At 46.6% G+C, this 27,693-nt stretch overlaps 1 protein-coding gene across 1 annotated transcript in view; it reads right to left on the bottom strand.

The window, feature by feature from the left end:
- Positions 1 to 27,693, bottom strand: part of MARCHF9 (membrane associated ring-CH-type finger 9) — a 255,228-nt gene that overhangs the window by 75,928 nt on the left and 151,607 nt on the right. Inside the window, exon 3 of the mRNA XM_056562610.1 lies at positions 5,830 to 5,985. Within this exon, the coding sequence (XP_056418585.1) occupies positions 5,830 to 5,985 (156 nt within the window). The remainder of the gene's footprint in view (positions 1 to 5,829; positions 5,986 to 27,693) is intronic.

The following is a 27,693-nucleotide window of genomic DNA, read 5'->3' as shown; positions in this document are numbered from 1 at the left end:
ATTATAAGTGAGGGGCCCAAGACAGGGGGGCATTATAAGTGAGGGGCCAAAGACAGAGGGGCATTATAAGTGAGGGCCTGTTATGCGCCCCTTACTTATAAAGCCCCCCTGTCATATTCCCCTCACATTTAATGACCCCTGTCATGTGCCCCTCACATTTAATGCCCCCTGTTATGTGCCCCTAACTTATAATGCCCCCTTCATGTGCCCCTCACATTTAATGCCCCCTGTCATGTGCCCCTCACATTTAATTCCCCCTGTTATGTGCCCCTAACTTATAATGCCCCCTTCAGGTGCCCCTCACATTTAATGCCCCGTTATGTTCCCCTCACATATAATGCCCCCTGTCCTGCACCCTCAGGGGGCATTAAATGTGAGGGGCACATGACAGGGGGGCATTATACGTGAGGAGCCCCCGTGTCATGTGCCCCTCACTTATAATGCCCCCCTGTCATGAGCCCCTCACTTATAATGCCCCCTGTCATGTGCCCCTCACTTATAATGCCCCTCTGTCATGTGCCCCTCACTTATAATGCCCCCTGTCATGTGCCCCTCACTTATAATGCCCCCCTGTCTTGGGCCGCTAATATATAATGTACCTCGACTTATAATGCCCTGTTATGTTCCTCTCACATAAAATGTCCCCTGTCCTGCACCCTCAGGGGGCATTTTAAGTAAGGGGCATATAAAAGGAGGGCATTATAAATCAGAGCACATTATTTGTTAGCGGCACATGACAGGGGGCATTATAAGTGAGGGGCACATGACAGGGGGGGCATTATAAGTGAGGGGCACATGACAGAGGGGCATTATAAGTGAGGGGCACATGACAGGGGGGGCATTATAAGTGAGGGGTACATGACAGGGGGGCATTATAAGTGAGGGGCACATGACAGGGGGGCATTATAAGTGAGGGGCACATGACAGGGGGCATTATAAGTGAGGGGAACATGACAGGGGGGCATTATAAGTGAGGGGCACATGACAGGGGGGCATTATAAGTGAGGGGCACATGACAGGGGGGCATTATAAGTGAGGGGAACATGACAGGGGAGCATTATAAGTGAGGGGAACATGACAGGGGGCATTATAAGTGAGGGGAACATGGCAGGGGGGCATTATAAGTGAGGGGCACATAACGGGGCCCTGTCAGTCTGCCGGAAGTGGCCATTCCAATGTCCCCCGCAGGAAGCTCCGTGCAGGGTTCAGCACCCCCTTCCAGCAGACTGCAGGGGCCCTGTTCGGGAGATTGTAGGAGGTCCTAGCGCTCGGATCCCCCACAATCAGGGGCGGACATACCATATGTGCAGCCTGTTCAGCTGCACAGGGGCCCAGGAGCCCAGGGGGGCCCAGCCGGAACTGAAACTGTTAGCGAGTCAGTGAGTGACAGTCACTCACTGACCACTGGGGCCAGGCCCGTCTTTAACGTGGGGCAAAAGGGGCGGCTGCCTCGGGCCCTCTCATTCCTGGGGGCCCAAAAGCAGCTAGCCCCTTTTCCCCCACGCGGGGCCCTGGTCATGACATCCCAGGCTGGGAAACAGGCGGGCCAGGCGTCAAAATTTTAGACTGAGGGAGGGAGGGGGTCCACAACCGCCGCCGCCCGCTACCTTTTTTGGGAGGGGGCCTTTTTCTAATTCATTGCCACCGCCTCCGCCGTCAATCTTCCACAGGCAGCCACTATCCCAGGACCGCTGTGGCTGCCTGGGAAATAGTCACGCCCGCTGACGTGACGTGCGACGTCACGGCGGGCCGCGGGCATCATAGAGATGAGAGGAGCGGAACAGAGAGGAGTCCTCCGCTCCTCTCTATCAGTGATTTACAGCCCCCACACACGGCCTCCAGGCTGCAGCGTCACTCACCGCCAGATGGAGCGGTATATCATCCGGATTACAAGTGAGTTGAGGGGTAGGGGTTGTTTGGCAGGGGGGTGGGGTGAGGATTGGAGGGGGGGGGGTGCAGGGTTGCGATTGTGTGTGGGGGGGGGGGGGGAGAAATTATGCATGTGATTGGAGGATAATAATGATTATTATAACCCTCCCCTCACGTGTATGTATCATCTCCCCCTGTATAGTCTAATAACCCCCTCACATATAATCTTATTAGGAGATTATACTTGTGAGGGGACTATAAATGTGAGGAGGGGATTATCAGACTATACATGTAAGGGGGAGATAATACATATATGTGAGGGGAGGATTATAATAATCCTCTCCTCACCTGTATAATCCCCTCACATATAATCTGATTATGATATTACATATGTAAGGGAATTATCATGAGAGGGGATTATCAGATTATACATGTGAGGGAGATATGATAAATATATGTGAGGGGAGGATTATAATAATCCTCTAATGTGTATAATCCCCTCCTGACATGTATAATCCCCTCCTCACATGTATAATCCCCTCCTCACATGTATATTATTCCCTCCTAACATGTATAATCTGATTTTGCGATTATAAATGTGAGGAGGAGATTATTAGATTATACATGTGAGGGGGAGATGTTACATATATGTGAGTGGAGGATTATAATAATCCCCTGCTCACATGTGTAATCCCCTTCTCACATGTGTAATCCCCTTCTCACATGTGTAATCCCCTTCTCACATGTGTAATCCCCTTCTCACATGTATAAGGCTTGGTTCACATTGATGAATCTCCAGAAGCGATCCCTTTGGGCGGCGCTAGGACCGTGCAGATCTTTTTGCAGATCCGCTCAGAAATGCATTGCTGTCTGGAGATTTGTCAGTGTGAACCTAGTAATTATAATAGTTATATATCCTGTATTATATTCCAGAGCTGTACTCACTATTCTGCTGGTGAGGTCACTGTGTACTTACATTACATTACTTATCCTATACTGATCCTGAGCTCCTGTATTATACTCCAGAGCTGTACTCACTATTCTGCTGGTGAGGTCACTGTGTACTTACATTACATTACTTATCCTATACTGATCCTGAGCTCCTGTATTATACTCCAGAGCTGTACTCACTATTCTGCTGGTGAGGTCACTGTGTACATACATTACATTACTTATCCTGTACTGATCCTAAGTTATATCCTGTATTATACTCCAGAGCTGTACTCACTATTCTGCTGGTGAGGTCACTGTGTACATACAATACATTGCATTACTTTTCCTGTACTGATCCTGAGTTATATCCTGTATTATACTCCAGAGCTGTACTCACTATTCTGCTGGTGAGGTCACTGTGTACATACAATACATTACTTATCCTGTACTGATCCTGAGTTATATCCTGTATTATACCCCAGAGCTGTACTCACTATTCTGCTGGTGAGGTCACTGTGTACATACAATACATTGCATTACTTTTCCTGTACTGATCCTGAGTTATATCCTGTATTATACTCCAGAGCCGCCATTCATATAACAGAATCTGAGGAGCCTCACAACAGTCAAATCTAAAAGTTTCCTTAGGAGACGAGGTGAGTGACCTGCTGCTTCCACCATAAGTAATGTAACGTGACCCTTCATTTATCGCAATAGTTAGATTTTGCACAATGGGTGCCACCCGTTGTATAAGATGTCACGTTGTATAGGGTCACTTTACATTACTTATGTACTGAGTTATATCCTGTATTATACTCCAGAGCTGTACTCACTATTCACTAGACTGTCCGGGAATGCTGGGAGTTGTAGTTTTGGACCACCTGGAGAGACACTGTTTTGAAAACACCTCCTTAGTCAGTATTTTCCAACCTGGGCTCCTCCAGCTGTTGCAAAACTACAACTCCTAGCATTCCCCCAGACAGTCTTTAGCTGTCCAGGCATGCTGGGAGTTTTAGTTCTGCAACAGCTGGAGGCTCTCAGGTTTGGTAGGTAGGTCCTTAGTCCATTGTTTCCCAACCTGGGTTCCTCCAGCTGTTGCAAAACTACAACTCCCAGCATGCCCAAGCAGTCAAAGCCTGTTTGGAAAACACTGGACAAAGGGCCTACCTACCAAATGTTACATGGCTACCCAGCTACCAACCAAACTTATACCTGCCTACCTACCTAGCACCAAACATTTTACCTGCCTTCCTACCAACTGAACTTACTAACTGCCTAAATATCTTGCAAATTTACTACTTGTCTACCTACTTAGAAAATGTTCTACCTACCTAACTAGCAAATGTACTACTTGCAAACGTACTGCCCGCTTACCTAGCAAACATATTACCTGGGGGGGGGGGGGGCCCAGGCATATTCTTTGCACAGGGGCCCTCTGCTGTCTGTGTCCGCCCCTGCCCACAATCTATAACTTATGCTCTGTCTCAGCATCTAAATAGGCTGTAAGTAAATGAAAAATAGATGCTGGCAGCAGTGGGATAGATATGATATAGATATATTGATAGATATGAGATAGATAGATAGAAGATAGATAGATAATAGATAGATAGGAGATAGATAGATATGAGATAGATTGATATGAGATAGATAGATATGAGATAGATAGATAGATGATATGTAGATATGAGATAGATAGATATGAGATAGATAGATAGATAGATACATAGATATGAGAGATAGATAGGAGATAGAAAGACAGATAGATCAGTGTTCCCCAACCAGGGTGCCTCCAGCTGTTGTAAAACTACAACTCCCAGTATGCCCACAAAGCCAAATACATGCTGGGAGTTGTAGTTTTATTATAGTTAGAGGCCTCTGCTGGGAAACACTGATAAGAGTTCCCCTTTACCTGTCTCCCGAGCCTGACGGCCCCCCCCCCTCCCCTAAAGTTACTTACCATGAAGGGCAGCATCAGGGTGGGCAGGGGGGGTCTGGAGGCATTGGGTGGGTGTCCGGGCCTGTGGTGGAGGGCAGTAAGCTGAGCCCGGCCTGCTGGAAACACACAGGGGTGAGAGGGGGAGGAGCTTATCTCTTCCCAGCCCCTGCACAGTGTAATGGCTGCAGACTCAATGATGCTGAGACCGGAGCATTCTCAGCACTGACAGACAGCCCATGCGGCCTGCAGAGAATGGTGTCCTGCAGAGAATGGTGTCCCTTGTCACTTTAAATAATGTTCTTAGTAACCCTATTGTCAAGGGGAGGTATGCAAGGTGAACAGGTGGCTTATCAGTGACCAATGGGATCTCTCTAAACTGTCCCCTTATATAGTGAGGTCAGGGTTCAGCTCACTCTCTTGAGCTCTTAGTGCATGCTGAGGTACAGTGAAGTGAGGACCTGAGGAGTCTGTGTGATCCAGCACTACTTCAAGTTAACCCCTGCACCTGTAGTGAAAGTCAAGGTAGGACCTAAACCAGTGGGGATTCTAGTCCAGTCCTGTCTAAGCAAGTCAGTCAAGTCAAGCCTTTAAACAAGCGTGGATACTTCAGTCAAGTCAATAGCAACTATAAGTCCCAGCAAGCCGATAAGCTTCCTGAAGTTGACCCTGCATCTCCCCAGTGCTGAACTGAGATGTAAGGACTGTAACACCTTCTCTACCTCAGTAAAGCATACCAGTTAACCGTAACCTTGCGTCGGAGTGATTATTTGCCCCGTGCCTGGCCCAGGTGAAGCTGGTCTACCTCGGGTGCTCTATAGGATAACCATGCCCTGGCATCACGAAGAGGTTAATACACACATTACCCTATCTGATACCACATAAATATATGTGCAGTAGACTTTTATGGAGTGGAGGTATGCCAAGTATTTGTCATTGGATACAGTATATTAAAATCAAGAGCAGACATCCCATCTGGCATATAGACTAAGCCTCTGGGCTCTACATCTGCAGATTTTACCAGCATATATGCCAGAAAAACTAAAAAATACAGGTGTTCTTATTACACCATAACATATAAGCAGCCATCTTACCTGGAGAGGGTTCTTAGTACTGATAGCTAGGACATGATATTTGAAATAACACAGCTCACAGCTCCAGGATCCCCGCTCACTAATCCATCGTATTAGGCAAGGCTGATGTGTGCAGCGTACGGACCCGTCACAGCGACAAGGGCTCAGCAGTTCTCCCTAAAAAGATAAAATAAGAAAACATTTTAACAGGAGCAGTAACAGGACACAATGTAACGTTTACAAAGGAGCGGTCCATTGTCATGCATGGTCACCAAGCAACCTCTTAGGGCCCATGCACACTATGGAGATTCTGTGTGCTGCATGCCTGTCCCCATTTACAGCAATGTAGTTCAGTGCAGAATTCTGCCCAAAAAATTTTAATTTGGCAGAAATTCTGTAGTGTGCATTGGTCCTTAGTGTGTCAGGTAATACACTAGGCAGGGTTTCACACGTAGCTTTTTTTTTTAAAACAAAAAAGTGCCCCATAAAACATGTGTGCAAAGGGGTTTCATAGGTCTCATATTTTCCAGGAAAAATATTTCACGAGCCCATGAACAAGAATAGTGCTGTACACATTTTTTGGACAATTCTTATGTATGGCAGGGTTTCACCCGCAGCATTTTTTTATTTTTACTTATAAGTGTCCCATAAAACGTGTGTGCAAAGTAGGCCTAAAGTGGTTTCATAGGTCTCATATTTTCCAGTCAAAATAATTAATGGGCCCATGGACAAGAATAATGCTGTCGACCTTTTTTTTGACAATTCATTTGTATGGTGGTACTGATGGAATATACTGAGGTACAAGAACCCAAGTGTATTCAAAGTGAAAAAAAGAATCCCCCCCCCCCCATTATAATCAGATGAATAATAATATACTTTAATATCAGATCATTCACTGAGTTTCTGTCAAAACTTTTATACCATATTAGATCGATTCAATTCAATAACATTTTCTGCATATTGAGGCTGAATATTGAATTATGTCCAATAATTATTTATGTCCGATACAAAATATCTGGATTACCGTACAGATCAGATAATCTCTCTGACCATTAGGGTATGTTCACACTGCGTAATTCCCGAGGAACTCCGCACAGTGAACATTATTATCAGTGTGAATGGGTCTTCCGCGAGCCCCGTTCACACTGAGAAATTTCAGCGCAAACAAAGAACAAAGTGCAAAGATTCAACAGTGTGAACATACCCTTAGTCATCCGAAGTTCTCAAACAACAAGAACAATCATGGGAGAGGATCTAGAAATGAGATTCCGTGTTATTCGAAGGTCATTTGTAGACAGATTTTATTTAGAGTAAAATATTTCTTAATCTATATTCAACTGATGTAGCCAGTAGATGTGCTAGTCAAACATGGACGCCAATAGGAAATGTCATTCACAGCGGCACCTTGCTGTCTTCATAAATTCTCTTGCCATTCATCTTTAGCCATTTCTTGTATGCCATGGCAAGACTATTTTCGTAACATCAAAGGCACCGACTAGCCCCCAGGTCACCAACAATCTAGAGGATTTTATAAGGCTTTATATTTCCTTCATCCAAAGCAGGTATGCTTCAGGGAAAAATAAATAAAGACAGGACTCCATTGTTATCTCACTGGTGACCTGTGGTTAGTAGAGGTCTCTACAAAATACATTAAAAAAAACTAAAAAAAACATGCGATAAAAGAATTCAAAGGCTAAGAGCTTCTTAAACACTGTCACTGGTATGATGCGAATAATAAAAGTGCACAATAACCTCACGTCGGCTGCCCACCTGTATGTTCCTTCAGCAATGACGGCCAGATAACAAGCCGCTAACAAGGTGCCGCAGTAATTGATTTGCTACAGCTGAATGGCAAACACAGATCATACACAATGTGGAGGTACAGACACATCCTGCAGGCTTCTGTTTTGGCTCTTATAAAGGTAGTGTAGGCTTACTGTGCTGTCCTCACGTAACTTTCCGGGGAACAGCTGCAATGCTGAGCAACGTAGAAAGAGAACAGGTGTGTGGGGAAAGTGTATATACCCTATAGGGGGCATTTATCAATGTTTGTGTAAGGTAGAATAGATTTTACCCCTGTTTGCTTGGTGTATTGTTTGCACAGTTGCTCAAAATTTACTAAAAAAGGTGCACAGGACTTGATAAATTTTGTTCAACTATAGAAACCAGTAAGCTGCATAGATTGGTTTAAAGGGGTACTCCGGCCCCAATACATCTTTTCCCCTATCCAAAGGATAGGGCATAAGATGTCTGATTGTGGGGGTCCCGCAGCTGGGGACCCCCGCAATCTGTCATTCTGTACCCACCTTTGTGAGCTCTCCGCAGGGCTGGAAGCTCCGAGTGTGAAGCGTGACGACCACGGGGCCGGAGTATCATGACTTCACAACTCCGCCCCCATGTGATGTATCGCCCCGCCCCCTTAATGCAAGCCTATGGGAGGGGCGTGATGTCACACAAGGGCCGCAGTCGTGACGTCATGATACTCCAGCCCCGTGGTCATCACGCTTCACACTCGGAGCTTCCAGCGCTGTGGAGAGCTCAAAAGGGTGGGTGCGGAATGACAGATTGTGGGGGTCCAGCAGCAGGACCCCCGCGATCATACATCTTATCCCCTATCCTTTGGATTGGGGATAAGATGTATTAGGGCCGGATTAAGCTTTGCGCTCTGGCATCTGAAACTTTTGTACGTGTCCTATTAGATGGTATAGATTTGCGCAAAAAAAAACACTTCTGAATTAAATTTGCGCAAATAATAAATACAGCTCTACTGCATAAAGTGGAGTGCGGTGCACCAAACAGTAGACAACTTTGAAACATGTTCTAGCCAAAATCGCGCAAAAAATGCAATTTCGCACAATTTGCAGGGACATTAACAAAATGTAAGTGGTGTAAAGCCAATGATAAATGCCCCCCATTATGGATAAATGTATTGGGACACTTCTATTAGGATGGCGTCACACGTGGCAGTTTTTGAGCAAAGGCCAGAAGTGTATCCAGTAGGATGGAGAAAAAAAAAGTTCTTCCTCTATATTAGGCATTTCTTTTAAATCCACTTCTGTGTGACACCAGTCTTTAAAGGGATACTCCACTGGCCAGCGTGGAACTAAATGTTCTGAATGCTGTTTTCGTGCTGCTGGGGTTGGCCACACCCCCTCAAGAAGTCATGGCCACGCCCCCTCAGTGACATCTGGTCACTTCCCCTGTAGTTCCAAGCTGGCCAGTGGAATACCCCTGTAAAGGGGTACTCTGTCCCTAGACATCTTATCCCCTATAGGGGATAACATGTCTGATCGTGGGGGGTCCTGTAGCTGCACATATATATTAAAAACACTTGGTTCTGTGCCAGATCTTTAGGATATAGATTTGGCAGAACTCCCCAGGAATACGCTCTTGCTGCCATATTTTTTATGGTATATTATTAAAAGATGTAACTGACCTACAGAACATGAAGCAAATAGAGCCAACTAGAAGGATGTCCTCAGATTGTTAGCATTGAAGGCATGGACATAGCAAGGCTTGATATACATTTGTATGATATGGACACACAAGCCCCGCTCATGACGTCACGGCCATGCCGCCTCAAGGCAAGTCTATGGGAGGGGGCGTGATGGACCTCCCATAGACTTGCATTGAGGGGACGTGGTCGCGACGTCATGAGTGGGGCACGGCCATGACGTCACGAGCCTCTGGCGCTTCGGCGCTGCACCTGACCCGTCTAAATGAACGCCAGGTGCAGAAGGGAGATCGTGGGGGTCCCCAGCGATGGGATAAGATAAGATGTCTAGGGGAGGAGTACCCCTTTAAAGATGTGTTGGTGTGGGGGGATATGTTACATACAAAGCTCCATAACTCAAAGAAAGGTAAGGGTTACAGAGCAGTGCTTTGGAGAATTTTGGAGCGTGCAGTGTCTCTATTGAGGTGTTTTGCACATATCTGATGGTTTGGCCAGTTGGCTTTACTGTGTGTTACTGAAGGATACAGTGGAATGTCTTTGTTGCAGTACCAAGCCACAGAATACAATACTCATTTATCCTGTAGAGGAACATCAACAGATGCCGCCAGTTGTGAGGTCTTTGCTGGAAATCAGGGTGTTTTAAATTGTATGTATGCCCCCATCTGTTGGTAGTGTAACGTTTTTAGTGTGGTTTGGGCTTGGTGGTCTTGTCTATGTATTTGTTGTGTATTCCCATCTTCCATGCTTGTTTACAGGTAGGACATTGGGTAGTAAGGAGGTTAGTATTTTTCATGTTGTTTTGTTCCTGAATGTGTAAAACCCATCACTTTTATTAATGTGTCTCACATTAGCCAGAATTTGGACGCATCTCAAATTGTGGAGCATTACACACAAATCTCGCACATATATCACACGGTCCATCTTTACCTCACAACAAAGCTCATGTATGCTCCAGGAAGATGCCAGAGGCCATATCAACCCTTTTAAAAAAATATCTATTTTTCACAGGAGGATGAACCTGTGTGCTAATGTCTCCAGCAACCAAGACCTGACCCCATCTTCATCTACAGGCACAGTCACCATAACAACAGAGGCAACCATGGTGGTAATGAGGAAGAAAAACAAATTATCTTTGAGGAGGTATGCTTGTAATTCTGATTATCAGGGCAGCCAGGGCCAGGACCTCACGGACATGGCCTGTCCCTATAGACGGCAATGTTCCACTGAAAACCCAGAATTTTTACTGTGTGATATACGCCACAGAAATGTTGGAGTGTGAATGGTGAAGCAGAATCCCATTGAAAACAACTGGCATTCACAAGCGTTAATTCCCTCATGCTGACAGGCCCAATACACTTCATTCACTACCACTAATACTGAAATGTATTATACCCAGTGATCTCATGTAAAAAGAATGGCATAAAATAAAGATGCAAACAATTTTTAATTTTTATAGTTCCTCTCCCTCCACCCATTCCTCCTTCCACTAAAAACTAAAAAAAAAAAAACATACATGAGCCTCTAATTGATCACAATAAAAAACACAACTTTATCCACCTATATGTATGTATGTATATAAGTATGTATCTATGTATCTATATTTATTGAAATTATAATGGTCAATTTCCCTACATCTTGCAATCATTTTCGACAATTAATCGTTTGTGGATTTTAATGATAAATCTGATGGTTTTGTTAACCTAACCAAGGGCACGCCCCGTTTTCTCAAGCCTTAAAACAAATTGTAGGGTCTGTGGGTTACATTCTGATTTTCTACCACATAAGAGACACAATTTTGGTACATTGCCTGTGCACCAAAATTGTGTCTCTTATGTGGCAGAAAATCTGAATGAAACCCACAGACCCTACAATTTGTTTTAAGGTTTGAGAAAACGGGGCGTGTCCTCGGTTAGGTTTACAAAACCATAAAACCACCGAGTTTATCAAAAACCCAAGAAAATCCAAATCCTATTGTGTTATTTGGATTCATTGCTACTCTTATGTCTGCTGAGCAGAATTGGAGCCTGGTATTTGTTGGAATGGGGGCCTGGTATTTGTTGGAATGGGGGCCTGGTATTTGTTGGCATGGGGGCCTGGTATTTGTTGGAATGCGGGCCTGGTATCTGTTGGAATGCGGGCCTGGTATCTGTTGGAATGCGAGCCTGGTATCTGTTGGAATGCGGGCCTGGTATCTGTTGGAATGGGGGCCTGGTATTTGTTGGAATGGGGGCCTGGTATTTGTTGGAATGGGGGCCTGGTATTTGTTGGCATGGGGGCCTGGTAATTGTTGGCATGGGGGCCTGGTATTTGTTGGAATCGGGGCCTGGTATCTGTTGGAATGCGGGCCTGGTATCTGTTGGAATGCGGGCCTGGTATCTGTTGGAATGGGGGCCTGGTATTTGTTGGAATGGGTGCCTGGTATTTGTTGGAATGGGGGCCTGGTATTTGTTGGTATTTGTTGGAATGGGTGCCTGGTATTTGTTGGAATGGGGGCCTGGTTTTTGTTGGAATGGGGGCCTGGTTTTTGTTGGTATTTGTTGGAATGGGGGCCTGGTATTTGTTGGCATGGGGGCCTAGTATTTGCTGTTGATTTTATATGCTGGTGAAAAAAGGGATCTTGTGGGATGTCTATTCTGGGCTTCTAGTGATCTATAGAGGAACTTAACAGGGGAGAGCAGAACTCAATAAGGTTTTCAAATCAATCAAATTCTTCAAATGAAATACATTGGGTTTGAATGTTTCAACTTTGGCCTGGGAAACATTAAAACATTCATTCGATAGACAGCTACCTACTGCTGTTCACTCAATGCACATGAATGTTCGACTTGGCCAAGTGGCCATGTTCTCTGAATGGGCGCAGGGGAGCTAAGTTACTGGCAGACATCTCTGACAGCAGTATATTTCCCAGAAAACAAAAAGATTGGGAGTCGGAATTCAAAATGTCCAATCCTTCTCTTCCTCAAAATGATCTGTTGGGGGGGAGAGAAGGGAGGCATCCACATGCATTGGACACTCAGCCGATCCCGCTGAAACCAGTGAGTTCATACAAATTTCAACTACTGTGTATGGGGCTTAAAGGGGTACTCCACCCCAAGACATCTTATCCCCTATCCAAAGGATAGGAGATAAGATGTCTGAGCACGTGGGTTCTGCCGATGGGAGCCCCCGCGATCTGTCCTGCAGCCCCCCAAGTCATCAGCTGTACGGAGCTAAGTTTGCTCCGTGGCTGATGAGTCACGATACAGGGGCCGGAGTAAGGTGAAGTCATGGCTCCGCCCCCGTGACATCACACGCCGCCCCCTCAATGCAAGTCTATGAGAGGGGGAATGACGGCTGTCACGGCCCCTCCCATAGACTTGGATCAAGATGGTGGGGCGTGACATCATGATACTCCGGCCCCTGTATTGTGAGTCATCAGCCATGGAGCAAACTTAGCTTTACACAGCTGATGACTCAGGGTGCTGCAGGAGAGATCGCTTTGGATAGGGGATAAGATGTCTAGGGGCGGAGTACCCCTTTAAAGAGTGTTTGTGGGTATGGCAAGATATGCAGAGTTAGGGTGTCAAGTCTGCATGCAATAGCGGGTCCTCAACATTTAGTTTATTGAAAAAGGAACAAAAGATGATTCAAATTTTTAAATGCTAGAATTAATCCATTGTTTTATATGATATATTCTAGGAGAGTTTGGCTTCTCTAAGGTGGAGGCTGGTTTTCAAAGACTCAACTTGACAACAGGTTTTTATTGTTTTATTTTCTGTCTTTTGGTAAAACTTGTATTTTACAGGTTCTGTGATTTATGAATAAATATTTAATAAAATATGTAACATTGACCTTCGAATAGAGTAAAACAGTGATCAGTGTCCAGCTCACCCTCCACTCCCTACTGTGTCCCGGACTGGTGCAGGCCAACACCAACCCCAAAGAACAATAAAGTAAGAGATTGTCCAGTCTAGACCATGCAGTCTTCAGTAGTCTATTGACTAAAATCCGAAATCAGGGCAAAGAAAGTCATGTGATGCGGTTCAGGTGTCAGCATACACAGTATTGTGAAGGCCGCCAGGGAGAATAGCCGAAGAAAAAATACAGCTTGAGCCATCTTTTTCTCCCGCTACTCCCGCTGAAAAACAACAGAGCCCAACGGACCCCATTGACTATAATGTAATCCATTGGGACCTGCTGTTGCCCGTTGCTCCCTGTCAAGGTGACAACCGTTAAATCCCCCCCCCCCCCCCCAAAAAAAAGAGAGTTTTACGGCCGTTCTTGACGGGGTACAATGGCAGTGTGAAAGTATGTGTGTATGTTATGTTGTGTTATGTGTATTTACTTAGCTACTACAGGTTGGTGGTTAGCCAGCTGCTGATTTGCCTTTGTGTTGTCATGTGCAGCACAGTTGTTTTAGGCTGCCAGGGCTTACTGTACAATTCCCTAAAGCGGTATTATAACATATAACTTTTATTATGCAATTAAACTTATAAAAAGAAAACAAATGTAGTGATTGGACTAGACACCGCTGGGTGTCAGTACCCCACTGTATTAAACTCTTGTCAGTCTCGCACATATTCATATGTCTGCTTGTTATAATGCCTATATACTTGTGTGCCACTTGTGTTTGTATGGCCACTAATAAGGCTACAAGTAAATGTAGATGATAAGGCTGACTGTGAACACTGCTATTAAAACGAAACACAAGCCACAGTCCTGACGTTTCGCTGGCAACCCAGCTTCATCAAAGGACTGGTGGCTAGCCGCTGTTGTAACTGTAATTTACCGTTACCTCCTGGGGTTTGTTTGTTGCTTATTTATTACTTTACAATTCCTCTGACAGACATTTCCGCTATTTATAGCTCCTTATTACTGCTCCTTTAATATAGCTGGCCTTGATTGTTTTGTCTTGCCCGTAGTGAATGTACTTTCATCCTGATCAACTTCAGACTTTATGTGGAGTAAAATGCAGTGCCAATTAAAATGAAGATGCCAATCAATAATTGGGCCGTGGGCATCTTTCGGGATCAATAGCAATAAAGAATAATTTCTAAAAAGAAAAGAAGTCATGTTTGAAAGGTTACCAGTATGGTTAAAAATGGCATGTCGTGAGCAAACCACTGAGCTAATGGGCTGGAGTACACATCACTCTATCGCTCTGTCCCCAAATAACATAAGTGGATCTACTTATCTGATTGCTAATTAACATATATACTAACTAAATTAGATAAGCACTTATTCTATTACAGTGCAGTAATTAGTATCTAAATAGAAACACTGCAAGTCTCAGTGCAACACTAACCTGCCCGCTAAATAGGCTTCGCTTTACATTTTCGTCTCTGCTTTAAATAGTCACCTAGTCATTTGGATCAAATCGGTTCCTTTACAATAGGAACAACTAGGGGTGCACGATATATCCCAATCGCATTGTGATATGTGGAAATCCCCCCCCCCCCCCCCCCCCCCGGGAAAATTTGCGATTACTGGCGGTGGCACGGCAACATATTGAAATTCAAATGCTAATTCAGTGTTTTCTAACCAGCGTGCCTCCAGCTGTTGCAAAACTACAACTCCCACCAGGGAGTTGCAGTTTTGCAACGGCAGGAGGCGCCTTAGTTGGGAAACACAGTCCTAAGTAATAATAGTGATGCAGGGGAAACATTAAAAAAAACCTGATGCTTACCTGGCCCCAGTCTTCGAAGGTGTTCCACATATCCGGTTCTCCTCTGTGCGGTTCTGGTATCTTCTCTGTGCTCCCAACAGCCAGCTGGTTCCAGGATCTTTTCTGCTTAGCCAATCAGCAGCAGTTTCATGTGTCAGACCAGTGATTGGCTAAGTAGGAAGGTCCTGTAAGTCCCATAAGACACCGGACTGCATAGGGGAGAATGAGATCTGCGGCAGACGTACAAGGGACCAGGGCTAGGTAAGCATCAGGTTTTTTTTAAGTTTCCCTCTCGCCACGATGCAATATTAATACAGGAGATGTGACATGGGGGTGTGGGCATGAAATGGGGAAGATGGGACAAGAGGGGGCGGGGGAATGTGACAAGGAAGGGGAATGTGACAAGGCGGGTGTTACGCCGAGCGCTCCGGGTCCCCGCTCCTCCCCGGAGCGCTCGCTTCTCTCTCGCTACCGCAGCGCTCCGGGCAGCTCCACTGACCCGGTGCGCTGCGATACCGTCTCCAGCCGGGATGCGATTCGCGATGCGGGTAGCGCCCGCTCGCGATGCGCATCCCGGCTCCCGTACCTGACTCGCTCTCCGTCTGTCCTGTCCCGGTGAGCGCTGCCCCGCTCCCTAGGGCGCGCGCGCGCCGGGTCTCTGCGATTTAAAGGGCCACTGCGCCGCTGATTGGCGCAGTGGTTCCTATTAGTGTGTTCACCTGTGCACTCCCTATTTATACCTCACTTCCCCTTCACTCCCTCGCCGGATCTTGTTGCCATTGTGCCAGTGAAAGCGTTTCCTTGTGTGTTCCTAGCCTGTGTTCCAGACCTCCTGCCGTTGCCCCCGACTACGATCCTTGCTGCCTGCCCCGACCTTCTGCTACGTCCGACCTTGCTTCTGTCTACTCCCTTGTACCGCGCCTATCTTCAGCAGTCAGAGAGGTTGAGCCGTTGCTAGTGGATACGACCTGGTCACTACCGCCGCAGCAAGACCATCCCGCTTTGCGGCGGGCTCTGGTGAAAACCAGTAGTGACTTAGAACCGATCCACTAGCACGGTCCACGCCAATCCCTCTCTGGCACTGAGGATCCACTACCTGCCAGCCGGCATCGTGACAGTAGATCCGGCCATGGATCCCGCTGAAGTTCCTCTGCCAGTTGTCGCCGACCTCACCACGGTGGTCGCCCAGCAGTCACAACAGATAGCGCAACAAGGCCAACAGCTGTCTCAACTGACCGTGATCCTACAGCAGCTACTACCACAGCTTCAGCAATCATCTCCTCCGCCAGCTCCTGCACCTCCTCCGCAGCGAGTGGCCGCTTCTGGTCTACGACTATCCTTGCCGGATAAATTTGATGGGGACTCTAAATTCTGCCGTGGCTTTCTTTCCCAATGTTCCCTGCACTTGGAGATGATGTCGGACCAGTTTCCTACTGAAAGGTCTAAGGTGGCTTTCGTAGTCAGCCTTCTGTCTGGAAAAGCTCTGTCATGGGCCACACCGCTCTGGGACCGCAATGACCCCGTCACTGCCTCTATACACTCCTTCTTCTCGGAAATTCGAAGTGTCTTTGAGGAACCTGCCCGAGCCTCTTCTGCTGAGACTGCCCTGTTGAACCTGGTCCAGGGTAATTCTTCCGTTGGCGAGTACGCCGTACAATTCCGTACTCTTGCTTCAGAATTATCCTGGAATAATGAGGCCCTCTGCGCGACCTTTAAAAAAGGCCTATCCAGCAACATTAAAGATGTTCTGGCCGCACGAGAAATCCCTGCTAACCTACATGAACTCATCCATCTTGCCACTCGCATTGACATGCGTTTTTCCGAAAGGCGTCAGGAGCTCCGCCAGGATATGGACTTTGTTCGCACAAGGCGTTTTTTCTCCCCGGCTCCTCTCTCCTCTGGTCCCCTGCAATCCGTTCCTGTGCCTCCCGCCGTGGAGGCTATGCAGGTCGACCGGTCTCGCCTGACACCTCAAGAGAGGACACGACGCCGCATGGAGAATCTCTGCCTGTACTGTGCCAGTACCGAACACTTCCTGAAGGATTGTCCTATCCGTCCTCCCCGCCTGGAAAGACGTACGCTGACTCCGCACAAAGGTGAGACAGTCCTTGATGTCTACTCTGCTTCTCCACGTCTTACTGTGCCTGTGCGGATATCTGCCTCTGCCTTCTCCTTCTCTACTATGGCCTTCTTGGATTCCGGATCTGCAGGAAATTTTATTTTGGCCTCTCTCGTCAACAGGTTCAACATCCCAGTGACCAGTCTCGCCAGACCCCTCTACATCAATTGTGTAAACAATGAAAGATTGGACTGTACCATACGTTTCCGCACGGAGCCCCTTCTAATGTGCATCGGACCTCATCACGAGAAGATTGAATTTTTGGTCCTCCCCAATTGCACTTCCGAAATCCTCCTTGGACTACCCTGGCTTCAACTCCATTCCCCAACCCTGGATTGGTCCACTGGGGAGATCAAGAGTTGGGGGCCCTCTTGTTTCAAGGACTGCCTAAAACCGGTTCCCAGTACCCCTTGCCGTGACTCTGTGGTTCCCCCTGTAACCGGTCTCCCTAAGGCCTATATGGACTTTGCGGATGTTTTTTGCAAAAAACAAGCTGAGACTCTACCTCCTCACAGGCCTTATGATTGTCCTATTGACCTCCTCCCGGGCACTACTCCACCCCGGGGCAGAATCTATCCTCTGTCCGCCCCAGAGACTCTTGCTATGTCGGAGTACATCCAGGAAAATTTAAAAAAAAGGCTTTATCCGTAAATCCTCCTCTCCTGCCGGAGCCGGATTTTTCTTTGTGTCCAAAAAAGATGGCTCTCTACGTCCTTGCATTGACTACCGCGGTCTTAATAAAATCACGGTAAAGAACCGCTACCCCCTACCCCTCATCTCTGAACTCTTTGATCGCCTCCAAGGTGCCCACATCTTTACCAAACTGGACTTAAGAGGTGCTTATAATCTCATCCGCATCAGAGAGGGGGATGAATGGAAAACGGCATTTAACACTAGAGATGGACACTTTGAGTATCTGGTCATGCCCTTTGGCCTGTGCAACGCCCCTGCCGTCTTCCAAGACTTTGTTAATGAAATTTTTCGTGATCTCTTATACTCCTGTGTTGTTGTATATCTGGACGATATCCTGATTTTTTCTGCCAATCTAGAAGAACACCGCCAGCATGTCCGTATGGTTCTTCAGAGACTTCGTGACAATCAACTTTATGCCAAGATAGAGAAATGTCTGTTTGAATGCCAATCTCTTCCTTTCCTAGGATACTTGGTCTCTGGCCAGGGACTACAAATGGATCCAGACAAACTCTCTGCCGTCTTAGATTGGCCACGCCCCTCCGGACTCCGTGCTATCCAACGTTTTTTGGGGTTCGCCAATTATTACAGGCAATTTATTCCACATTTTTCTACCGTTGTGGCCCCTATCGTGGCTTTAACCAAAAAAAATGCCAATCCCAAGTCTTGGCCTCCTCAAGCGGAAGACGCCTTTAAACGGCTCAAGTCTGCCTTTTCTTCGGCTCCCGTGCTCTCCAGACCTGACCCATCTAAACCCTTCCTATTGGAGGTTGATGCCTCCTCTGTAGGAGCTGGAGCGGTCCTTCTACAAAAAAATTCTTCCGGGCATGCTGTTACTTGTGGTTTTTTTTCTAGGACCTTCTCTCCGGCGGAGAGGAACTACTCCATCGGGGATCGAGAGCTTCTAGCCATTAAATTAGCACTTGAGGAATGGAGGCATCTGCTGGAGGGATCAAGATTTCCAGTTATTATTTACACCGATCACAAGAACCTCTCCTATCTCCAGTCTGCCCAACGGCTGAATCCTCGCTAGGCCAGGTGGTCTCTGTTCTTTGCCCGATTTAATTTTGAAATTCACTTTCGGCCTGCCGATAAGAACATTAGGGCCGATGCTCTCTCTCGTTCCTCGGATGCCTCGGAAGTTGAACTCTCTCCGCAACACATCATTCCTCCTGACTGCCTGATTTCCACTTCTCCAGCCTCCATCAGGCAAACTCCTCCAGGAAAGACCTTCGTCTCTCCACGCCAACGCCTCGGAATCCTCAAATGGGGTCACTCCTCCCATCTCGCAGGTCATACAGGCATCAAGAAATCTGTGCAACTCATCTCTCGCTTCTATTGGTGGCCGACTCTGGAGACGGATGTCGTGGACTTTGTGCGAGCCTGCACTGTCTGTGCCCGGGATAAGACTCCTCGCCAGAAACCCGCTGGTTTTCTTCATCCTCTGCCTGTCCCCGAACAGCCTTGGTCTCTGATTGGTATGGATTTTATTACAGACCTACCCCCATCCCGTGGCAACACTGTTGTTTGGGTGGTCGTTGATCGATTCTCCAAGATGGCACATTTCATCCCTCTTCCTGGTCTTCCTTCAGCGCCTCAGTTGGCTAAACAATTTTTTGTACACATTTTTCGTCTTCACGGGTTGCCCACACAGATAGTCTCGGATAGAGGCGTCCAATTCGTGTCAAAATTCTGGAGGGCTCTCTGTAAACAACTCAAGATTAAATTAAACTTTTCTTCTGCATATCATCCTCAATCCAATGGACAAGTAGAAAGAATTAACCAGGTCTTGGGTGATTATTTACGACATTTTGTTTCCTCCCGCCAGGATGATTGGGCAGATCTTCTACCATGGGCCGAATTCTCGTATAACTTTAGAGTCTCTGAATCTTCCTCCAAATCCCCATTTTTCGTGGTGTACGGCCGTCACCCTCTTCCCCCCCTCCCTACTCCCTTGCCCTCTGGTTTGCCCGCTGTAGATGAAGTGACTCGTGATCTTTCCACCATATGGAAAGAGACCCAAGATTCTCTTTTACAGGCTTCATCTCGCATGAAAAAGTTTGCCGATAAGAAAAGAAGAGCTCCCCCCATTTTTGCTCCCGGAGACAAGGTATGGCTCTCCGCTAAATATGTCCGCTTTCGTGTCCCCAGTTACAAACTGGGTCCACGCTATCTTGGTCCTTTCAAAGTCTTGTGCCAAATTAATCCTGTCTCTTACAAACTTCTTCTTCCTCCTTCTCTCCGTATTCCTAATGCCTTTCATGTCTCTCTTCTTAAACCACTCATCATCAACCGTTTCTCTCCCAAGTTAGTTTCTCCCACTCCTGTCTCCGGTTCTTCTGACGTCTTCTCAGTGAAAGAGATACTGGCCTCCAAGACGGTCAGAGGAAAAAGGTTCTTTTTGGTGGATTGGGAGGGCTGTGGACCTGAAGAGAGATCCTGGGAACCTGAGGACAACATCCTAGACAAAAGTCTGCTCCTCAGGTTCTCAGGCTCTAAGAAGAGGGGGAGACCCAAGGGGGGGGGTACTGTTACGCCGAGCGCTCCGGGTCCCCGCTCCTCCCCGGAGCGCTCGCTTCTCTCTCGCTACCGCAGCGCTCCGGGCAGCTCCACTGACCCGGTGCGCTGCGATACCGTCTCCAGCCGGGATGCGATTCGCGATGCGGGTAGCGCCCGCTCGCGATGCGCATCCCGGCTCCCGTACCTGACTCGCTCTCCGTCTGTCCTGTCCCGGCGCGCGCGGCCCCGCTCCCTAGGGCGCGCGCGCGCCGGGTCTCTGCGATTTAAAGGGCCACTGCGCCGCTGATTGGCGCAGTGGTTCCTATTAGTGTGTTCACCTGTGCACTCCCTATTTATACCTCACTTCCCCTTCACTCCCTCGCCGGATCTTGTTGCCATTGTGCCAGTGAAAGCGTTTCCTTGTGTGTTCCTAGCCTGTGTTCCAGACCTCCTGCCGTTGCCCCCGACTACGATCCTTGCTGCCTGCCCCGACCTTCTGCTACGTCCGACCTTGCTTCTGTCTACTCTCTTGTACCGCGCCTATCTTCAGCAGTCAGAGAGGTTGAGCCGTTGCTAGTGGATACGACCTGGTCACTACCGCCGCAGCAAGACCATCCCGCTTTGCGGCGGGCTCTGGTGAAAACCAGTAGTGACTTAGAACCGATCCACTAGCACGGTCCACGCCAATCCCTCTCTGGCACAGAGGATCCACTACCTGCCAGCCGGCATCGTGACAGCGGGGAATGTGACATCGGGGGAATGTGGGGATAGACATGAAATGGGGGGCAGACGTGAAATGGGGATAGATGTGAAATGGGGGATAGACATAAAATGGGGAGGATAGAAGTGAAAGAGAGGGGGGATGTGAAATTAAGGGATAAAAATAAAATGGGGAGATTGGACATGAAATGAGGGGATTTAACCATTTGTTTATTTTATCACAATCACATATCGAAATCTCAATATATACCTCGATAGTCGCAATCACACGTTCCCCAAATCATGCAGCACTAGGAACACCACATCTCTGCACTTGCAATATATAACAATTGTTTTCTAGGCTGAAGTGAAGAGAAACATCCATGTACATGACAAGTAATATCATGTATGCAGTAGGTATGGTCAGGTAGGTCCTGTATATCCCATAAGACACCAGATTGTATGGAGGAAAGCAGGATCTGTGGCAGACCTATCGGGGAGTGGGGCTATGTAGGCTTTTTTATGTTTCCCTCTCGCCCGTGGCACAATGTGAGAGATAGGACATGGGGGAGATGTTACAAAGTGGGGGGGGGGGATGTGACATGGGGGGGATGTGACAAAAGGGGGATGTAGCATGCAGGGCATGTGACATGGGCTGGATGTAACATTAGGGGATTGTTATGAAATGGGGGAATGTGAGATGTGGGATTGAAATTAAATGGGGGAAAAAATTAAATGGGGGGTGTAGATGTGAAATAGGGGAACACACATGAAATAGGAACATTGGACATGAAATGGGGGGATTACACTATTTATTATATTGCAATCGCATATCAAAATCGCAATATTTACCTCTATAATCTCAATCGCACATTTTACCCAAATCGTGCAGCCTTAGGAACAACACATCTTTGCACTTGCAATATATTACAATTGTTTTCAAGAAGAATTAGAGGCTGAAGTCAAGAGAAACATCTTAGTACATGACAAATTATATCACGTGTGCAGTCGGTATGGTTTAAAATATGATGTATGAAAACAAATAACTTGTATGAAGGCCACTCATAGGATTTATAATGGATATTGGGGCGCTAATGGACAGTAGTATCTTTAATGCATTTACTTAATCTTATAGCCAACTAACGCCAATAGGCCAAATAAACCATATCTACATGACAACAATCGCGATCAAATCAGTGAAGTTTTGACAACAAATTCTCTAAACAATTTATTTCGATTCCAGCCAACCGAGAGCTGGTATAATAAGTCTACAAACTCTTGGCAAATTTCTCTCAGGGCTAATGTGTGGCTGGAAAAAAGTTTCAACTTTTAAGTACATTTGCTCTGAGTGCTTTCTCCTTTGACAATGTCAGCAGAAAAACACGAGCTGGCCAAATTGCACTCTAACTCTGAACTTAATCCAAAAAGTTAGCAACTTTGAAAGTGCTCTGTGTGAACAGTACCTGTGACACTTACAGATTTTAAATTTAATACTTTATTGTACCAATTTTTGAAGCTCCAAAATGGTCTCCAAGGGTTTTACTCAATAGGGCTCAAATTATTGTCAAAGTGAACCTGTCAGCAGTTTCATGCTACCTGAATTACAGGCGGCATGACACAGGGACAGTGTTACGCCGAGCGCTCCGGGTCCCTGCTCCTCCCCGGAGCGCTCGCGGCATTCCTCTCTCTGCAGCGCCCCGGTCAGACCCGCTGACCGGGAGCGCTGCACTGACACTGCCGGCGGGGATGCGATTCGCATAGCGGGACGTGCCGCTCGCGAATCGCATCCCAAGTCTCTCACCTGTCCCGGTCCCCGGCTGTCTCGTCCTGGCGCGCGCGGCTCCGCTCCTTAGGGCGCACGCGTGCCAGCTCTCCAAGATTTAAAGAGCCAGTGCACCAATGATTGGTGCCTGGCCCAATCTGTCTAATTAGCCTCCACCTGCTCCCTGTCTATTTAACCTCACTTCCCCTTCACTTCCTTGCCGATCTTGTTGCCTTGTGCCAGAGAAAGCGTTACAGTGTTTGGCTTACCAGTGTACCTGACCTCTTGCTATTGCTATTGACTACGAACCTTGCCGCCTGCCCCGACCTTCTGCTACGTCTGACCTTGCCTCTGCCTAGTCCTTCTGTCCCACGCCTTCTCAGCAGTCAGCGAGGTTGAGCCGTTGCCGATGGATACGACCTGGTTGCTACCGCCGCAGCAAGACCATCCCGCTTTGCGGCGGGCTCTGGTGAATACCAGTAGCAACCTAGAACCGGTCCACCGACACGGTCCACGCCAATCCCTCGCTGACACAGAGGATCCACATCCAGCTAGCCGAATCATAACAGACAGCCTCCAACATTATCATTTATTGGGCTCCATCAGATATGATTTCCTCTGAAATCCTACTGCTTTTTCCAAAAATCATAGCTTAAATGGGCACTGTCAGATTAAAAAACTTTTTATATGTTGTTAACCTTTCTAATATACTTAATAAGAAGCACAGGCATGGACAAAGTCCAGTAAGTAAGGGTGGGCTCGCACTGTCTGATAGGAGAGGAGTGAGCACAGAGGAGTCCTATCAGACAGGAGAGAAAACAGAGGAGTGCTATCAGACAGGAGAGAGCATAGAGGAGTGCTATCAGACAGGAGAGAGCATAGAGGAGTACTATCAGACAGGAGAGAGCACAGAGGAGTCCTGACAGGAGAGAGCACAGAGGAGCACTATCAGACAAGAGAGAGCACAGAGGAGTACAATAAGACCGGAGAGAGCACAGAGGAGAACTATCAGACAAGAGAGAGCACAGAGGAGAACTATCAGACAAGAGAGAGCACAGAGGAGTACTATCAGACAGGAGAGAGCACAGAGGAGTCCAATCAGACAGGAGAGAGCACAGAGGAGTACGATCAGACAGGAGAAAGCACAGAGGAGTACGATCAGACAGGAGAGAGCACAGAGGAGTCCTATCAGACAGGAGAGAGTACAGAGGAGTCCTATCAGACATGAGAGAGTACATAGGAGTGCTATCAGACAGGAGAGAACACAGAGGAGTGCTATCAGATGGGACAGAGCGCAGAGGAGTCCTATCAGACAGTAGAGAGCACAGAGGAGTCCTATCAGACAGGAGAGAGCACAGGGGAGTCCTATCAGACAGGAGAGAGCATAGAGGAGTACTATCAGACAGGAGAGAGCATAGAGGAGTACTATCAGACAGGAGAGAGCACAGAGGAGTACTAGCTCACACTCACTTACTGGACTTTGTCTTTGCCTGTGCTTCAGCTTGGACAAAGCCATGATTTTTATAAGCCATGATTTCTATAACATGGAAATAAAATGTTCTTATGAAGTATATTAGAAAGGTTAATATTTTGGCAAGATGTACAACATATAACAAGTTTTTGTATCATTTTAAAACAATCAGAATGTCAACAAGATGGCTCTTAGTTGGCAACTTTCCAAACTTATTGTGTGATCTAAGGCGCACTACCAAAACATGTTGCCTAACGCACAGGCTGAAAAGTGAGCTGCAACTATATAAGGCTCTCCCTGCAACCAGCTCTACATTTAGCTAGATCACAGCAAGATTCTTGCTGACAGCAAAATGGTATACCAAGGGGGTGGAGAAACACCCGAGTGCTCCAAGAAGAACATTTAAATATGAGGGACCTAACTCAGGGACTGGATCTGAAAAGGTAACCTGTGTTGGAATCAGTCTCACCTGCTCTATTCAGATGCACAAATAAACTAATAAGGGGCATAGAACATCGTACCTATGAGAAAAGATTCAAATAATCACATTTGGAATCATATAGGAATAGACATTTAAGGGGGGATATAATTAACTTATATAAAGTGTACCTGTCCCATGTCCTAGAGACATGTCAAAAGTTTTGACCGGTGAAGGTGAGTGTTCAGACCTCCATGCATCAGAACTAGTCAAGAGACGTCCACTGGTCTGTATGTGTCCTACTGGGTCACCAGACCAGCCAAGCATCTCCCCTGTAGTGACCATTGCAGAAATTGTCATGGCGTCAATTCACATGAATGGCCATCAATGTAATACAAGGACTGCTCCAGCTGATCCACCTGACCCCCCTCTGTGATGTCCATATGCCCTAATGGGCCTCATGGAGAGCTTTATCTTCATGAGACAAACCACTTTAAATCTATCCAGACTCTTATTGCCAAATCTTACGGAAGCATGTTCCATTACACTTCAATTTGAATGGTAAAGACATTATTTTAAATTTTTATGTCAAATAATTTTTCCATGATCCACAGTCAGTTACCATGTGTTCTCCGTGGGATGCATTATAAAAACATTTGAATTCCCTTTTTTTTTTTTTGCAATGTAAATCAGAAGAGGTGCAGGAAAAACAGCAAAGATATCTGCCTAATATTGTGTCACAAACACATCCAGTCAGACATTGACTTCAGAAGACATCTGAAGATGTCCTGTGGTATTGGGCACCCCCGTGTGATGTCACGCTCCGCCCCTCAATGCAAGCCTATGGGAGGGGGCGTGATAGTTGTCACGCCCCCTCCCGTAGGCTTGCATTGAGGGGCGGAGCGTGACATCACAAGGGGGCAGGGGCGTGATGTCACACGCCGCCCGCCCTGTAGTCGCCGGTAATCAGTCTCGGAGCGAACACGCTCCGGGGACTGATCACAAACGGGGTGCCGCGTGCAAGATCACGGGGGTCCCCAGTGGCGGGACTCCTGCGATCAGGCATCTTATCCCCTATCCTTTGGATAGGGGATAAGATGTCTAAGCACCGGAGTACCCCTTTAAAAGTGTATTGGTGAGTGTGGAGAGCAAAGGGTAACCCTTCTAGTCTGGTCCCCTAAAAGAGTCATTGTAGCAAAAGTTGCTGGAAAAAAGTTGCTGTCGGCTAAGCAAGAAAGTACAGTGATCCCTCAACTTACAATGGCCTCAACATACAATAGTTTCAACATACAATGGTCATTTCTGGACCATTGTAAGTTGAAACCAGACTCAACATACAATGTACAGACAGTCCAGATCTGTGAAATATGTCAATGGCTGGAAGAACTGACCAATCAGAATGGGAATTCACTGGTAAAACCCCTGTATTACTGAAGCGTATGCACTGACAGATGTCTGGTAGTGCCCCCTACAGTACAGGGGGTATTACATGTTCTGGATACTCTTTACCTGTACCAGGGTTAGCTGCTCCTTTGGACACCAGGTGAGGGCGGCTCCATGTTACTTTTTTAGGACTATGTTGTCCTCTACATAGACCAGTGTTCCCCATGCAGGGTGCCCCAGCTGTTGCAAAACTACAACTCCCAGCATGCTGTCCGGGCATGCTGGGAGTTGTAGTTATGCAACAGCTGGAGGCCCCCTGCTTTGGAAACACTGACATAGACAGTGATTTACAGCTCCCAGCAGATCTTTATTACTTTTATATGTAAGGATTTGCTTTACCTGTATTAGTTATCTACTTATTTTTCTTTAATCCTCACTTTTTCCTATTTTTGGATGACATTTTGGTGCCTTTAGAACCAATTACCAGGTTTCCATAGAGTTCTGGTCTCAACATACAATGGTCGTCCTGGAACCGATTAATATTGTAACTTGAGGGACTACTGTACACACAGTGCATTGCAGCTTGTGGCATATGGAAGAACATATCTTAAAGGGGTACTTTGCTGCTAGACATCTTAACCCCAATCCAAAGCATAGGGGATAAGATGTCTGATCGCGGGGATCCCGCTGCTGGGGCCCCTTCCGATCTCCCGCAGCACCCAACGTTCTAAACAAACGCCGGGTTCCTGCGGCCGTGATTGTGACATCACGGCCACGTCTCTTGTGATGTCACGCCACTCTGACACGCCCCCTCCCATAGACATTAATGTGTGGGGTGTGGCGTGACATCACAAGGGGCGTGGCCGTTATGTCACGATCACGGCCTCCGAGCATTCTGAAACAAAATGTTCAGAACACTGGAGCACCAGAGTACCCCTTTAACATTCATCACTTACCAGATCTCCTTCTTCTACAAGCTCTCAGCTTCATCTGCTTCCTCTTTTGGATGAGGAGATATATATATATATATATATATATATATATGTTATACATCTCTGCTGAGGCTGTGTTCACAAATTGTGTCAAAATGTGACATTGTAACACAATTGTGCATATCACAGTAAACAGGTAATTTTTTACCACGAGTTTGGAAAATTCAACAAGTGAACACAGCCTAAAGATGTCAAATCCTTATTATAGGTCAAATCACATTTGCCTCATGGCAATTATAAAAAAAAAAAAAAAAAAAAAAAAAAAAAAAGGAAAATAAGTAAATAAACACACTTTGAATAAAAAAAAAAAATAATAAAAAATCTAACTGCATGCAATGTGAATTGACCACTTATGAGTATAATGAGCTTTGTCACCTTTAGCACTAGCACTAATTAGATGACTAGCCGGATTAAACACCTGACCGTCAGGCAGGATCAGAGCATTGTGGATTTGGAAACCAAAATTGATTATTTACCATACATGCCACATCAGCAAAAAATTGGAAAGCACAAGGCATAAATAAGAACCTCGAACCTCTACATAATTGCTGCACTATATAAGCAAAACAATTAAAATCTCTGAAATGTTCTTTAAATGGGCACGGTTAGATCCAAAAACTGTTTTATATGTTGTTACTGATAAAAGTAAAGACCTTTTATACTATGGTTGTTTTTCAATATTTAATAAAGAAAACAGCTTCTGAAAATTCCACCACTAGGGGTCCCCATACCTACTGGGATACTAACCAGTCCT

The sequence above is a fragment of the Hyla sarda genome, chromosome 2, assembly GCF_029499605.1.
Source record: "Hyla sarda isolate aHylSar1 chromosome 2, aHylSar1.hap1, whole genome shotgun sequence".
NCBI lineage: Eukaryota > Metazoa > Chordata > Amphibia > Anura > Hylidae > Hyla > Hyla sarda.
This window is presented reverse-complemented; position numbering and strand designations above follow the sequence as displayed.